The 16,917-nt window shown below is 29.9% G+C and overlaps 1 protein-coding gene and 1 non-coding gene across 2 annotated transcripts; one reads left to right on the forward strand and one right to left on the reverse strand.

Moving 5' to 3' along the window:
• Positions 1-226: 226 nt before the first annotated feature.
• Positions 227-300, reverse strand: TRNAI-AAU (transfer RNA isoleucine (anticodon AAU)). The gene has a single exon. It is a non-coding gene; the product is annotated as a tRNA-Ile (tRNA).
• A 58-nt stretch (positions 301-358) lies between these two features.
• On the forward strand, positions 359-2,698 carry LOC25495432 (uncharacterized). The gene is made up of 2 exons (XM_013595653.3): positions 359-521; positions 2,292-2,698. Exons 1-2 carry the CDS (start codon positions 409-411, stop codon positions 2,509-2,511), a joined length of 333 nt encoding a protein of 110 aa, XP_013451107.1. The 5' UTR covers positions 359-408; the 3' UTR covers positions 2,512-2,698.
• The last annotated feature ends 14,219 nt before the right edge of the window (positions 2,699-16,917 follow it).

Below are 16,917 nucleotides of genomic sequence, written 5' to 3' on the forward strand. Positions count from 1 at the left end.
TTTATTTTCTGAAAAGAAGACATTTTTTATTTACTAATAACAATAATTTTTATGAAGGGAGTATGACAAATGGTTTTCTATTTTAGTTTAAAATCAGGCTTACATTTGTGACCGTCTTTTGGACCCAAATTCTGTGAAGAAGCATTTATCTAGCCTTTATTTATATACTATTCGCACCCCCAAATATTACTATTGATAAAAAAATTAAAAAGAAATTTTAAAAAATTGGCCCATGCAGGTTTTGAACCTGCGACCTTCGCGTTATTAGCACGACGCTCTAACCAACTGAGCTAATGGGCCATTTGTTTAATATTTGACATTAATTATAATTATTCATTTATCGCTTTGGTGAAAATTAAAGGATAGAAATAATGGTAGAAGAAAGATAGAAGAGCATAACAGAAGAGAATGGATAATATAACAGCAAGTGAAATAGCTGGTTTAGCAGTTGGTGTTCTTCTTCTTTCTGCTACCATTGCTGCTCCCAAAATTGATACCTTCTTCTCTTCTTCTCAACGCAGGTTCTCTCTCTTTTCATTTTATTTGATGGGTTTTTCTCACTTTTATTCATTTTAACTTTGTTAGCTAGTTTCTCTTTTTGTTTTTTATTTTTCATTGACCCACTTTGTCTTATGCTCTATTAAGCTCTGTAACACCGACACTTACGATAGAAGTTGTGTCACAATGTCCGACATGTGTTGATTATATTGAATTATGTCATTTTCTTAAAATTTTATAGGAGCTGAACTGTCTGTGTCTGGACTGTGCTAAAGTTATTGAAGGTTTTTACACGTGTTGGTGTCAAATGTCGGACACTAGACACGCTTTCAATTTGAAGTGTCGGTGTTATAGAGCTAATGTTACTCAAATTCAAAGGCATCATGAATTTTCATTATGTTAGTGTATGGTCAGTGTTACATTCTTAAAACTATGATGTCTGAGTTTTAATACCCAATTTACATTTTTTACAAGGTTGATAGAAAGTGGAGATATATTTGATTCTTTGAAAGGCTATCTTCAATATTTATGAGCCATGTTAGTATTAGGATTTTCTATTAATCATTGTATTAATTAGTCATTTTCTTATTATGATGGTTAAGTTTGTTCTTTGTAAAACATAGCTTAGATAAACCATCATTCTAGTCATCTCAGATCATTGAATTCAGAATTCTTCACTTTCTTCTGATTAAACCAGTGTTCTACGAGGACATTAGCTAATGAAGTATGCCTATTCACACTTGGTTGGTTTGGAGTAGCTTTACATTTTTCACAAAATCAAAGCAAGTAGGAAACATTATTATTTACTTAGTTTCCCATGTTTAAAAGTTTATTTAGGGCATGTTTGAATTGACAACGAGATATGACTCTGATTTTTGGAAAAATGTGCACTTTGGTGTTTAAGCAAAATCACTGTGCCATCATGATTTTTTCAAACTCACCGTTGATCCAAACATGCATTGGTTGTACTAGTATAGTGTAGACCTTGCCCTGCCCTTATAGGGGAGAATTTGATTCATGTGTGGTAGTTAATAAAATAAGTCAATCTCGCTTTGCGAAAGCATGTAGCAGTCTGTAAGTCAGAATCGTTGGAGGAAGATCATACAATACTTTATCGAGCTTAAAATATAAAACATTCAATCTTCAACCAACGGCTTTGACTTAGTAGCTACGTAAATGCAAGCTTTCCTAGTAGGGAATTTATCTAATTAGAACTTCTGCATTTTCTAGTAGTAGTTGGTCTTTGTAAGATATAATCCTTTATAGTATTTTTTTGTTTAAAATCAAGCTTTGAAAAATATCCTACATGTTTATAGAGTAGCACTAGTATACTTGAATATTTGGAAAATTAGTGAAAAAAAAATGTTCAAATTGTCATGGCTGAAAGTGCAGATGTTGTATATTGTTATGACTTGATAGGATTATCCATGTAATTCTTGGTGTTAATGGTGTTCTGTATATCTTCAATGAATGACTTTATCCCTCTCATATATAATTGTCACCCGCTCTTAATTTATCATAAAACAATATTTTTCTATTTCTACCAAACAATTCATTCAAAATAAGGAACAGCTTATTTCTATAAGCCCTGTAGGATATTTATAAAAAATATTGACTTTATTTTATCTTCTTTTTGATAGAAATAGTTTATAAATAAGCACTTATATGATAAACGCTTTTGTTATTAGCATTTAATTAAACTGGTTATGAAAACAACCAAACTTTATGACACTTTAGATTTTTCTTTTTCCTCCCTTTATTTTGAATTATGTACCACAAACCTTTTCTTGCAGCTCATTGGGGTTGTGCAAGCGATGTGGCAATGTAAGAAGAACGGCTTGCGCGAAATGCAAAGGAACTGGAACGATCAAAGAAGGAGGATTACTTAGTTTTAACCTTGTAGATGATTTGTATGAAACAATCGGTAATCGCGAATCACAGGTGAAGAAGATAGCTTGTGATAAATGTCAAGCCAAAGGTTATTTTCCATGTCCTGAATGTTCTAAACTATAATCAGTGTGGTTTTATCTTCTTTGCTTATAAGTATTTTCTTTCTTACATTATTGAATCTCAACATGTAACATTTTGATTATTATGATCCCCTCAGACATGGTGGTATACGTAACAAAAGTTTATCTTCTGCTACTCATGTCCGAATCCTGCTTTTTTATCGAGATTCTTCGTATGTTTTTGGTTTTCACTCGCAGTATCTCTGGAGTAAAGGATTTAGGATTCTTAGTATGTACTGTTGTGTTTTCGTGATATTCAAAAGTAAGAAGTTCCACATTGCGTGGTATTATGACATTTTGCGAGTTTATATGATAAGAAATGTCTTTGGTTTTCACAGAAGCTGTGAGATGAATTGACTTGCATGCACAAAGTTTGTATAATTTGAGTTGCTAATCACAGGCAAAAAATTTTGTTATATGAATTTCTTAATTTGGGAGATCAGATTTTTTACTTTTCAATAAAGCCTGTAGTTTGTTTTGATTTGGTAAAGACTCAAATGCTTAAGTCAGTGTCTAATTAAAGTGAACTAGAGTTGCATAAATGTTGCAGAGATTGCTTATATAGCTTTGCTTGCATGTGAGACTACTCATTGTACTCAAACAACTTCCACTAGAATTTGGTGTGATGTTCTACTGTATAATATCAGCTTTTCAGGAGGTCATAAGGAAGATTACCTCACATATTTGAGCTTTCTGGAAATAAGTATTAAAATTGAGAGCTTATTTTTTCACCCTCTAAATGCACTTCGAAAGTATACTTACATGAAAAATCAGCTTTTTTAGAGTATGTTTGGTATTACGGTGGATATGTTAAAATGACGGCGAGCCACCGTGATTCTAGCATACCTATTGTAATACGAACATGTGCTTAGCCATCCAAATGTATACTTTCAGTCATGACTAGACTTTTTAAGAAAACTGGCTAGTATCAAACTGTGGTCAAACCTTCCCAAGGATTGTTGGGCCTTGGAAATGAGGGACCTAAGTTTCCCAAAAGAAAGATGATTTTTTATTTTATTTTGAGTATTACTTTTCCCACCCTATAGAATTTTCTCGCGCCCTGCGTTTTTTCCAAAAATGCCCTTGAGGTTTCCGGATTTCATAATCCGGAATGGTGTTTTCCTCTGTTATAGGGTGAAAAATAGAGTTACGGATTTTTCCGGATTTTAAAAATAGGGCGCGTTACATGATGTTTCCGGATTACATAATTTGAAAAATCCCTAAACACCCTTTTTCAAGGTAAAACAGTTCGGATTATATAATCCGAACTGTATCAGCACATATCATAAACATGTCTGTAACATATATAGCCATTCTAGGGACAATATTAATCTTCTTAACTCTTATCCTTTTGTTTTGAGTCATTGTTACCTGTTCTTAATCAAAAATCGGGTTTCCGGGCTACTTGGTCAGATTGCTCTGAAACTTTCCCAAAAAATCAGAAAAATTCAAGGACCATGACTCCTTTAGAAGAGACTTCTTACGGGACTCCGCCCCTCAAAATCCAAAATTCCATCGTTTATATCCATTTTTCATTTTTTTTAATTATTCATATTCTCAGAATAATCCGAAAAGAATTTCACTAGTTTTATTCAAATAAATGTTAGAGTTTGTGTTATGTGGGTACCCGACCTCCTATTTCACACATACATATGAACCATAACAATTACCAATAATATCAGTCACTATTTAATCATAATACCTTAACAAGGAATATGACCAAAATGATACTAATAAATAAAGTTAGAGAACCCACATAACACAAACCATAATGTTTATTTGAATAAAACTAACAAAAAGGACTAAATGTAGTAACGGTAAGAAACTTAGAGGACCGAAATAAATAAATTTTTAGTTAGAGGACTAATCCGATACCAATTAAATAGTTAGAAGATCAAAAATGTAATTTAACCTTGTTTTTAAAAGCAAAACTCAAAACTGCTCAAATGTGAGAGAGTCTGATGGCTGATTATACATAAAAATTGTCCGAATTATAAAATCCGAAATAGTAAACGTGAATCGGATTTTAAAATCCGAACTGTACAAGGGCATTTTTGGAAGAAAAAAAACGCGAAGCGCACGAGAATCTTATAGGGTGGAAAAAGTAATACTCTTTTTTTTATATTGAAATTTTCAGTAATGTTAAACTTAATTTTCATTTGGTTACAATTATAATTTTTTATTTTATTTAGAATACACATTTACAACTTTTTTAGAAAACAGTTCAAAGCAATTTGTAAAAATTATCAGAAACTTGACTTTTGAAAATAATATATTGAGTTTTTTCTCTTCAAAATGTTAAAAAAACACCCTATTTAATGTATTTGGCTATACTATTATAATGTGAAAATTTTTATCAATTTGTTTGTGGTTTAACGTAAGTTGACAAGACAAAAACAAAATCTTTCCCTCACCAAATCACATGACAATTTTTTGTCCATGTACAAAATGTCTAAAATATAAAAAATAATATTTTGTCCACTAAAATACCAAAAATCATTCAATACCATAAAAATATGTCTTGTGTTGTTTTGTCTCGTGTAGGGCTGGCAATGAACCGAACCAACTCGATTAGAGTTCGTAATTCGATTCGATAATTGATTCGTCGAACTTGGTTCATGAACCAAATGAGCCGAACTTGAACTGAAAATTAAGTTCGTCAACTAATTGAGCTGAACTTGAACTATATATAGTTCGACTCGTTTGGTTCACAAGATGACTCGAGCTATATAGAGAATTTAATTTCAGAAACCTATTCAACAATGTCTTTTGTAATTTAATTTTGTTGATTTTCCTTCAATTTGGTTCAGATGGAGCACGAAGTGGATCGGAGAAGAAGCAGCTAGATTAGAAACTCATTGAGGAAGAAGATGAACGGTTCAAGATATTAGATGTGGAGAGGCACATGTGTCCTCTAAAATAAAGTTATTAATCTCACCCATTCCTTTTAATTTAATGGTTGCAGTTTATTCTTACCATTCTCACTTAAGTTACCTATTCTCATATAATATGTCCCCTATATATATATATATATATATATATATATATATATATATATACACACACACAACACTTACAAATATTTTTAAATTTATATATAATTGATTTTACACATTTAGATAATTGATTATATATATAATACTTTAAAAACTAAAACAAACACTTAGCAATAATAGAATAAAAATGAACTACTTTAAAATTGATAGAGAACGCCATGCAAAATGTTGTTGTAGTTTTTAAGGATTTCAAAACTAAAATAGTTCTGCATCGAATCATGCATGAAAAATAGAGGATGTGATTATCTATAATAAGAGAAACATATGACATAAGAGGGAAAAACTGAATCTGGTGGTTGCATACCGGTGTTAATTACCATGTGTAATAATAGCTAATTCTTTGACTTTTGAGTTACGTGGTTCAAGTGAATCTACTCATTTCCTTATCTAGAGTTATGTGCTTTGAACAAACGAATCGAACCTAATGAGCCAAACCAAATTGTTCGTGAACTTTAAACGAGCCGTACTTGAGTTGGAAAAAAAGTTCGTGTCAAACTTGATCTGAGGTTCGAACCAAACAAATTCTTAATGAGTCGAGTCGAACTCAGACAAGTTCGATTCGACTCGACTCGTGCTATGTTGTTATGTTTGGTACTGTCCTGTTTAATACTTACTGTTTTATAGATCAAACACACCATAAGTTTTACGCTATCAAAATATTACCACAACTAATATCTAACTTTAAATGTTATTACGAAATAAAACGTTTTTCTTTTTCTTTGGGTCAAAAATAAAACGTTTTTAATTATATACTCCCTCTGTTTCAAAATATAATAAAAAATGCGTTAACATCAGTTGAGCAATATTTGATTATATTTTGAGACAGAAGGAATAATAGTTATGATTATTGACGGTATAAAAACAGTTCACATTGTTATTGCATTGTTTTTTTTTTTGTCAAGTAGTCTAGCGGCTAGAGAAATTCACCTTAAAGGTGAATAAGTGGGGTGTCCGGAGTTCGAACCCCGGTCCTGCATAAATTATGCATTATCCATTACCAAGTGAGTTAAGCCCACGGGGACGTTATTGTATTATTATTGTATATGAATTAAATTCAGGTTTAAATCATGATTCATGGGAAAAACAAAACTAATTCTCCAAAAAATATAAACATTTTAAAATTATTTATATACTGTTAATGTTATTTTTATCATCCACAAATGAATCCAAATATAGATATTTATGTGACAAATTGTACATTTTTTTTTTGTTGACTCAATGACAAGTTGTACATGAAAGATTAATTATTTACCATTTCCATATTACAGGTAATTTGGAAAGGAGAATAACCATTTGTCCTGTATGTCACACATAGAAACACACTCCATGTATGTATTAAAGTGATTGTCCAATATGGAAAGTAATGCAAGACCCCCACGTGGTACAATTATGCTTTTGTATGATTTAATTTGGCTAAATATATTTTAGAAAATGGGGTGTGGACCTAAGAAACAGACCTTTGTGGTAGTTTGTTAGGCCATAATGGTAATGTGGAGTAGAAGATGCTGCTGTTTGATGTAGAATATGTAGTCCTAGTGATTCCCTATTAGCTACTGGTAGTAACTATGCAAAGATAGAAACTTGCACTTTATGGGAGATCACAAGCATCTGATCAAAATAAGCATATAGGTTGCAAAAATAGAACTCTTCATTTTTCCTAGTGGTGGAAATATGGTGGAGTATTGGGCAATATGACTTGAAGTAGGGTGAAAATAGATTGAACTGAGTTCTTATTTGTAAAACCCAAGCTAGATTTGGTTAAAAAAAGTTAAAGTTTAAGAGCATGTTTGGTATTGGGTTTGTAAAACGGAGTTTAATGAAAATCACGACAAAAATCACGCTAGCGTAGAAGTTAGTATTTGAAACTTCTGGAAATCATGGTAAAAATATATTGGGAAACATGCAAATTTGGTTTTGTGTGTTGCAAACGGGAAATCAAACACACGCTAAGTCTTTGTTTGGTCGTGTATTTGTCGCCTCGACCGTGTTAGTAGCTTAAGAGGATTTGTTTTGCCACCTAAAAATGGTTAGCGACGTAAATTTGTTACCCACCGGCCTTCTATTCTTTTATAATTTTCTACATAATTTTTATACAATCAATATTAGTAGCTTTTGGTTCCCCTAAAAAAATATTGGTAGTTTTTGGAAGAAAAAAAATTGTACATTTGATGCCATCTACCACATAACAAACAAGTAGTAAGTCTAGTCTATTATCACTCATAAACTTATTTTAAACATGAATTTGATTTTTTTGAAAGTTTGGTATGATATATTAGCATATTTACATATTTAATTAATACGATCTATATTTAAATAGACTAATCTGTCAATAAATGAATAAAATCATGTTTTATTTTAATATTTAACGTGGTATTTTAAGGTGTATTTGGTTGAAGATTTTTATAGAGGAGATAATATTTTAAATGAAGTTGTTTGATTCGATTCTTTAGGAGGAGGGGAGGGGAAATAAAGTAATTAGAGTTTGTTTGGTTCAATCAACTATATCTTATCATTTGTAAACTATAAACAAACTTATAGATTATTCCTTATAAGTATACCAGCTATAAACTAACTTATAATTCTTCAGATATTTTTTATCTAATTAACAAATGCTAAATTAGAGAGATTAATACGTGTAGGACACACCATTTTATATTCTATGTTTCTTACTTTTTTTTCAAATTATTTGGCGGAAATATGTCACTTCTTTTCTCTATCTCTATCTCTCATCTCCAACCCTTTGTTTCTTATTTCATTTAAGCAAATCAAATCATACATTCTCTCATAGAAATATCCATTTGAGCACAATCATATACTATATTAATACTCCTATAGTTGAATTCATAAGCTGCGGAATGTTTTGGCAAAAAAGAGTATATATATCCATTAAATTAGCTACAAATACTTGCCATCTTCAATTTGGTGCTAATTTGACTTACTTCCATAATTTTTTTTCCCTAACAAGTAATTTAGACTTGTAATAATAATGATTGGACATTATTTGTCAGTGGTACAAATACTTGCCATCTTCAATTTTTACTGTCCCATTTCACTGTACAGTAACCCTAAATTTGCTTTCCATGGCACGCGTCTGATGCACAGTCAACAAGGCAAATCAAACGGTCCCTATCTATTTCAGCTGTTAAAGGTCGACACGTGTCCTCCAAATAAGTACAAAGATTTCAATCAATCCGTCACCTGGTACTGTGCAAAGATAGCCTGTCATAAATTGACACGTAACTGTGAGTCTGTGACATAAAATTATTAGGAGAATTCATTTATTTATACGAAAAATATGTAAATAACACTTTGGAAAATGGTGTGTAATGGTGATGGATTATGTAATGTACTCCAGGTGAACAGTAGTATATTGCTTGCGTAGTAAATATTGTCATTTTTTATTTAAATAAATATAGACATAATTTAGTAAAACAACTATGCCCTAGAGTCCTCAAGACCATATTAATTTGATAATGACATTACAATATTTTCCTCTTAATTAATGAAATGAGCAGTGCTAGACGGTGCGAATTGTTTTTCGCGTAAAAGGCACGACCGTGTAATTGATTATTGAATGCATAATCCAACCAACACGTGTGTGTTAAAGCATTCTTGATTAAAAAATTATATTCAAAACCGTCAAAAAAAATTTCACGCTTGTTGCATCTTATCTTTTGCTTGACAGCATATTCAAAGTAAAACCAAACTCCAATTACAATCCTTAAACCATAAGAACAATTCTTATCTCTTGCTTGATTACATAAACAAAGTACAAAGTCATAACTTTTGCCAATGTATAAACAGACTTGAGCACATTATAGATAAATTCATGGGTTAAATATGTTTTTAGTCCTTATAAAATTACAAATTTTCAAGTTTAGTCTCTATAAAACATTTATTCACTCTTAGTCCCTACTTACATCTTATAGACACTATTTTGGAGGACTAAAATTATAATTTTTTTGTCAAAAGTTTTTAAAATAGGGACTATTACTTCAATATTATAGAAGACTAAATAAAATTATATAGGAACTAAGTTGAAAACTCTTAATTTTATTAGGATTAAAAAATATTTAACACTAAATTTATTGATATTTCTCAATGCCAAAATATAGTTCAGTATAGTTAAAGTAATCAAAGAGCTGCACCATAAAATTAAAAAAAATAGTCAAAGGCTTGTTTAGTGTGAATCATAGTTATTTGACTAGTTCGTGTGATTCCCGCGAATTAATTGTCGTACCAAACAGCATTTTGCTAATGAAATTCTAGTTGTTAATTAAGCTATTTGACAAAAAAAAAAATATGACAATAATCAAGCATTATCGTACTAAATAGAGTCGGTTATATAAATCAAATGATACCACAATGTTCTATAAAAAAACTAGGTATTTCTCAAACTCATTAATCTGTTTACCATTCTTAATAAAAAAAAATTTGTTTTTTCTAGATCTTATTCTAGTGATTTGATTCCCCTCTACATTTTCTAGAAACTATTGACAAAAAAAAAAAAAGCGATGCCCTAATACATATATTTTATTAAAAATTATTACGACATACCTGTTTATTTCTTAAACAAAAACAAGTCCTACTTTTTCAAGAAACCCTTTGGAAAATGATGTGCATTTGACTAATGGTGATAGTATTACTATGATTTCTATCAACAGTTAAACCTCCTTTATATTTCAAAAAACAAGAAGGCTTTGTTTATTAAAAAAAAAAAAAAAAAGACATGCAGTTTAAAATAATAACAAAAATCTACGTGATAATTTATTTTTGGCTTAATTACTCTTTTGGTCCCTTAACTTATTTTTTGGTTTCGTTTTGGTCCCTTAATTATTAAAAGTTTCGTTTTGGTCTCATAACTTACTTTTTGGTTTCGTTTTGGTCCCTTAACTCTTCCTCCGTCAACCACTTTGGTCCTTTATGTTAGGATGAATGTATTAGAGTTAAGGGACCAAAATGAAACCAAAAAATAAGTTAAGGGACCAAACGAAACCAAAAAATAAGTTAAGAGGCCAAAACGAAACTTTTAATAGTTAAGGGACCAAAAGAAAACCCAAAAATAAGTTATGGGACCGAAACGAAACTTTTAATAGTTAAGGAACCAAAACGAAACCAAAAAATAAGTTAAGGGACCAAAAGAGTAATTAAGCCTTTATTTTTTTATTCATTGTTTGAACTTAATGTTTTTCTATAAGAATCCTTTGATGTAAGAATTGATGTGATTCTTAAGATGGCTATGAGATTGATAACTCTCAACGAACACATGTAACTTGAGGCCTATTTCATTGGTTGGAAGAGACTTTGAGAGGGTTGGGTTAAACTCAACTATGACAACACACATAAAAACCCAATTAATATTTCGGGATGTGGCGACCTTCTCCGTGATAACAGTGGAAATTGTTTGAATAGTTATGCCTGTGAGATAGACTCATGCGACACGCTACATGCAGAGATATGGAGAACTACTCAAAAGTTTTAGTTGACATGGTAACAAGGAAATGTAACATCAATGAGAATGTTTATACGTTGATTTGGCGCATTCGTGACCTAAATATTTTAAAATCATATTTAGAGATTAGTGTTATTTATTTTTTTTAAAAATGGTTAAGTAATATACTTATGGGAACTTATTTAATCTTTATTCTTAATTTTGTTCATTGTTGACCGCTTTTAATCGATTTATGATTAACGTTGAAATTCAGCTTTGTGAATGTTTAGCTTAAATATTCACGACTTTATAGTCAAGAGATTGATGCGTGCTCATGCATGAGATTTGGGATTATCTTAAGACAATAACTAAGAGATTAGGATTAGACACTATATAAAATTTATGACAATGCAATGAATCCTTTAAGATAATTGAGATCAACCATAAACAAAGGTTCTCGTCCAAATAAGCTAATTCCTAACAATTGGAAAACAAGAATTACACGTAAAATTGAAGTCAAATAATGCTCAACGCTAGTTGTATCACCAATCTTGAACTCTTATGCTCTTCCAGTTTTTAACTTAAATAGGGCAAAATTTTCTCACATGAATCAATAAACACTTAAGTCAAGTTGAAATTTATATTGATGATCAAAGATAAGGTATAAACTTTAGTGAGATAATTTCATTCCTTTTAATATTATTCATACTCCCTTCGTTCTAAAATGAATATCGTTTTCAGTTTTCCATGTAATTTTAGTTATTATGTTTTTTCTAATATTATATTTAATTAACATATTCCACTTTGGATTTATAATATTCGATCACTTCAACTTACAAGAAAACAAAACACCATCACTTTATAGTATTTCAATTTGGTAAAATTACTTACTTTTTTATTATTCGTTATACGAAATGGTAATCAACATCTCAAACAGTCAAATTCACATACATAATTGTAACGTTTCAGATTTGAACTCGGATAAATGTGTCTAATCTATCAATATTTGTATTTGTTAGTTGAGATAACCCTTACAAACTTTTATTTCTTTATTTTATTTATAGTATCTTCATATAAATATGTGTGAAACAAACAAATGTATGTAGGACATATAAGCTATAGAGTGCTATTTTACAAATATAGTGAGTAAAAAAAATACATAAACTAATTTTTTTTTGCAAATGTATCAACAATTGTTGCAAGTGAATTTACACAAAAAATTACAGAAAACAATAGTTAACCACAAGTAACAAATTATTCTCTAATTAGTAACTAATCACATCTCCAAACAGTTGTTAGCATAAAATAAGTAAAACTACTGACTTTTCTGATGTGGTGTATTTTATATATATTTTGAAACAATTCTAATAGAAGGAGTAATTTTCTTTTTGAAATGAAGAAATTTCTTTTAAAACTTATGAACGTGTAAAACGAGGAAAGCAAGTACTACTTGTCAAAAAAGGCACTTGCTATACTAGTATATTTCAAAATGATAACTAAAACTAAAAAAAAAAAAAAAAAAAAAAGACATCCAAACATAGTTGGACTCATTTTAGGCCACAAAAATGCTACTACACATATTTAAAGAAATGAATTTTGATTGGTCATTGGTGGATCTTAGTGTGATAAAATAAATTCACCTTTAATTTCCTTTTTCCTTGTTTGGAATGTAGGACCCTACCTATGATCTAACACAACTTTCCTTCTTTTGCATAGAAAAATACAAGTGGTTGAAATTGACCCTAGCTATGTACAATTAAATTTTCTTGTTTGAGCTTTGGTATTTTTGATAACTAATTAACCTTAGTCATCTATCATTTATGGGTTCTGATCAAATCCAACCTCATTGATATTTCTTCATATATCCAAGGTTTGATTTTTGGTATGTACAAGTTTGGCTAAAAGAAAAATGACAAAGAGTAGGTTTGCATCTCCCAAAATAACTAAGAAATAAAGTATAGAATGTGAGGTTGGTCTCATTTACACAAAAATGTGGCATTGAAGAAAATTATGTGGTTACTTAACATTGTCGACACCCATATTTGGTATTTGTGGTTTCAAACATTAGCCTAATTGAGTTATATTAAGGTGATTTTATTTTGACAAATTTGATTGAACATTTATATTTGATAGTTTACTTAATTTGTTGTGTTGATTGTTTTGGTTTTCACTTTTCACTATTAGTTTCATGTTCTCTTTTAAAAGTTGCATGTAATGGATTGGAGTACTCATTTTACTGTGTTTTATATGTATATTTGACTCAACCTTTCAGATAAAAACAAAATCTTGCATTAACTAAATCCATGTAATTGTTTTGGTAAAAAAAATTGGTGTGATTGTTGATTGGAACTAGAAACATAATTTTTTAATAGGTAAATGTTAGTTGTTAATATGTAATTTTAATAGTCAAATTTTTGTTTTAAAAAACAGATGACAAAAGAGTATTATGAAAAGAGTACAATGAACACCTATCTTAGAAATTATGGTTGGACCTAACACAACCTCACAAAACCGGCTTGTGAGGTGATGATTGTCCTTAATTATAAACACATTGGCAAGTCATCTCCTATTCGATGTAGGAATCTTAACACACCCCTCACAACCAGTTGGGTTTGATTCGTGAACATAAATAGTGAGTGGCCCGATAGCGGAAACCTGATAGCATGTGGATCATCAGATCTTGGAGAAGGTTTTGAAACCATTTGAAATTTAGAATCTAACTCATCCTTACAAAACTGACTTATCAACCTTAGTGAGAAGGATCTTGTAGAGTACTGACGTGAGGGGGGTGTATTGGGGAAAACTCAAGTCCCATATAAAATAGATAAGACTCATAACAACCTGAACCATTTAAAAAGATAGGAAAAAGCATAAAAAAAAAACTACCAACGACCATTCAAAACAAAACAAAGAACGCTGAAAACACCCAGATCTGTTAAAATCAAGTTTTAGCCCGTAAATCTTACAATTCTACAATTTCAAGAGTGTATTTCCAATCAACTTGCATTTCCCCAAGTAAAAAAATCAACTTACATGTAGAATCAAATCTAAAATTATGAATGAAATAGAGTTCACATAAGTTAAACCGAGTCATAGTTGGTAAATTGGTCTAAGTATGTTTGTTGCTCATGAGTGTTTATCTTTTTATAATTTTGATTGATTGTTAAAACCAAGTTTTAACTCGTAAAATCTAACAATTCTAAAAGTGTATTTCGAATCAACGTGTATGTAGAATCAAATCTAAGTAAATTTTGTGAATGAAATAGAATTCATATGAATTGACTCGAGTTGAAATTGATAATTTTGTCGGGGTTTCTTAGTGCCTGTTTGAAGTGACTTTTGATGAAGCAAAAACACATTGCACACTATTTGATGTAAATCTACCTTGATTTTAAGAAGTTGAGAATTGAAACTTCTGCGTTAAAATGATTTTTTTACTGTAATTTTAACAAAACGTGGTTTGCAGTCGTCCATCCAAAAAGGCAATAAGTTGTTCATGAGTTCACCATTTTATAATTTTGATTGGTTTGTTTAACCAATGATGTATTTATCATTATTGTAATTTTGATTTATCTTTTTGTACTCTCATTAATTCATTGTCTAAAAAAATGTAAAATGTTTGAGTGTTCACTAGCAAAATCTATCAATCTAACACATTAATAGACACCGCCAAAAATTTACCTCGATAAATTCGTGAAACAAATCAGCAAATGTGGCTACAGTAAATATGAAAACAGTTTGACATCTTAGCCTAATAGGGAATAAAAGGTACGTATATGTGCTGGCTATTTTTCATATGTCATCAAGGTAAAAATCTTACTTTCACAGACTTTCTAACTATATTTGATTATTTTCCATAAAAGATTCTAACCTTTTACAATTTCACACATTCATTTTTAATATACTACCATTTTCTACACACAATGCTATGCAGCTTTTTCGAGAAGAACATGACTATTAATATTAGTAAGAGTATTTTTTTCAGAGGATGGGTATTAAGAGAAATGTTGGTGAATAATGATACCCTTGTTACTCATTCAACACAATTACTAAATTTATATTTATGAAAAAAATATGAATTTTTCTTAGGATAATTATTTTGTGTGTTACTAAAATATTTTAACAAAAAACATAATTAAAGGACAATTTTAAAAGCTTAGATGCATTATTAACAAATTTATTGAATTACCAATATTTTTCTAACCTATGGTAATTAGAATATTTGACCCTCAATGGTGTCCAAAGTCTTTCCATGACTAAGATTCTCTGGGTTCGCTATTAGACTTACTTTCGAGTTGGTATCAATATATTTGATCTTTCTTTTACGATGACTAAATTGTTTCTCAAATGAGTAATTATAAGAATCAAATCTGATTTTTTTTAAAGAGAAAAGTCATGTTGTCAACTCTTTTAACTGTCAACAATATGAGTGTTTTTGATCTGCTAAAAATGAAAGATAAGACATGACAACTTTAGTTCTAGTATTTGATTTGTAGAACTATTTCAGGACAAGACAAACTGAAGGCAATAGATACGACAAAAACTGAAATTTTTGTTCCTCACTAAATCATAGCACAACATTTGGTCTCACATATAAATTGCGCAAAATACCAAAGTAGCTTTTTGTCCACCACAAATTGTACAAGATCAGAAATCATTCAATACCACAAAAATTTGTCATTTGTTGTTATGTCTTGTTTTGTGTTATTTTATCTTGTGATGTTATGTTCAATACTTACAATTTAGCAATCAAGTATCAAACACACTCTATATTAGTATCTCATTTTTTTAATTCATGTATAATAGTACAACTACTAGAGTACTATAGTAAATAAATGAATGAAACTTCATGTTGATTAGAATTAGGTATGAGTTATTATCTACGGGGGATTATTCTTTGTGCCAAGTTCCATTCTTAATTTTTTACGCAAACTATCAATGTAGACTGCTAGTATATATAGTACCATACTTTACAAGAATAAATGTGTATTAGTTCATCTCTTAAGGAATGCTAGCCAGTAGCCTCACATTCTAGAACAATTTTTAGTACAGTCTTTATTGCTGTTGGAAACTCAGGTAAACTTCACTCTCCTTGAACCCTCCTAACAATTCGGTCCTAAACCTTTCAAAGACGAAAAACAAAAATCAATTTGGTTCCAAAGGCTCAATATAATCGAGACTTTCAATTGAAAGTAAGTAAAGTCTGATCGATGATTGTTCTAAGTTTCAACTAGAATTTAAGTTATAAAATCTCTAACAGTATATTATCAAGACCCTACTTATGTAGGACCTTAATTAAAATAAACTTATTAACTTTATTTTGAAAATATCCTTATAATTAAGTTTAGGCTAGATAATTATGTAGTTTCGTTCATATATTTCTTCAAAAAAAAGTGTCATTCATATAGAAAGCTTAACATATTTGGTGCATGCATGTTTGGTTCTGTGATGAATAAAATTGATTTTGACCAACGAATTAATTAATTTCGTGAAATTGATTTTTTTAAGAGTGAGATGAATGTAAAATGAAATATATTTGTATATATTTTTTTTCTTCGTAAAATCAAGTTGAACAACAAATTTTAGTATAAAATCATGTTTAGACTCCTGAGACAAAGTCAATTCAACTTTCAAAAAATCATACATGTTAAAATCAATACTATACATCTAAAATTAATAATGGTCGTTCCATACGTAAAATCAAACATAGACCTAGTTCATATAATAAACTATTATTTAAAATTGCAACAAAAAAAACTCATTAACAAATTAATCTAAATGATAAGATACTTGATTATTAAATTAAATAGTTAGAGATTTGATCGTTGACTTTTCTGTATATTGAAAATCTGATTGATAAGAGAAAGTGTACCACAAGTTTTTTTTAAAAAGATTAATCATCTCGATGAAATTTATGTACTTG

Source organism: Medicago truncatula, chromosome 6 (genome assembly GCF_003473485.1).
Source record: "Medicago truncatula cultivar Jemalong A17 chromosome 6, MtrunA17r5.0-ANR, whole genome shotgun sequence".
NCBI lineage: Eukaryota > Viridiplantae > Streptophyta > Magnoliopsida > Fabales > Fabaceae > Medicago > Medicago truncatula.

Bases quoted from the DNA above. Each gene is read 5' to 3' on its own strand.
- LOC25495432 (XM_013595653.3), top strand. From the start codon at position 409: ATGGATAATATAACAGCAAGTGAAATAGCTGGTTTAGCAGTTGGTGTT. The intron at 522-2,291 runs GTTCTCTCTCTT...CTTTTCTTGCAG, and splicing joins TTCTCTTCTTCTCAACGCAG to CTCATTGGGGTTGTGCAAGC.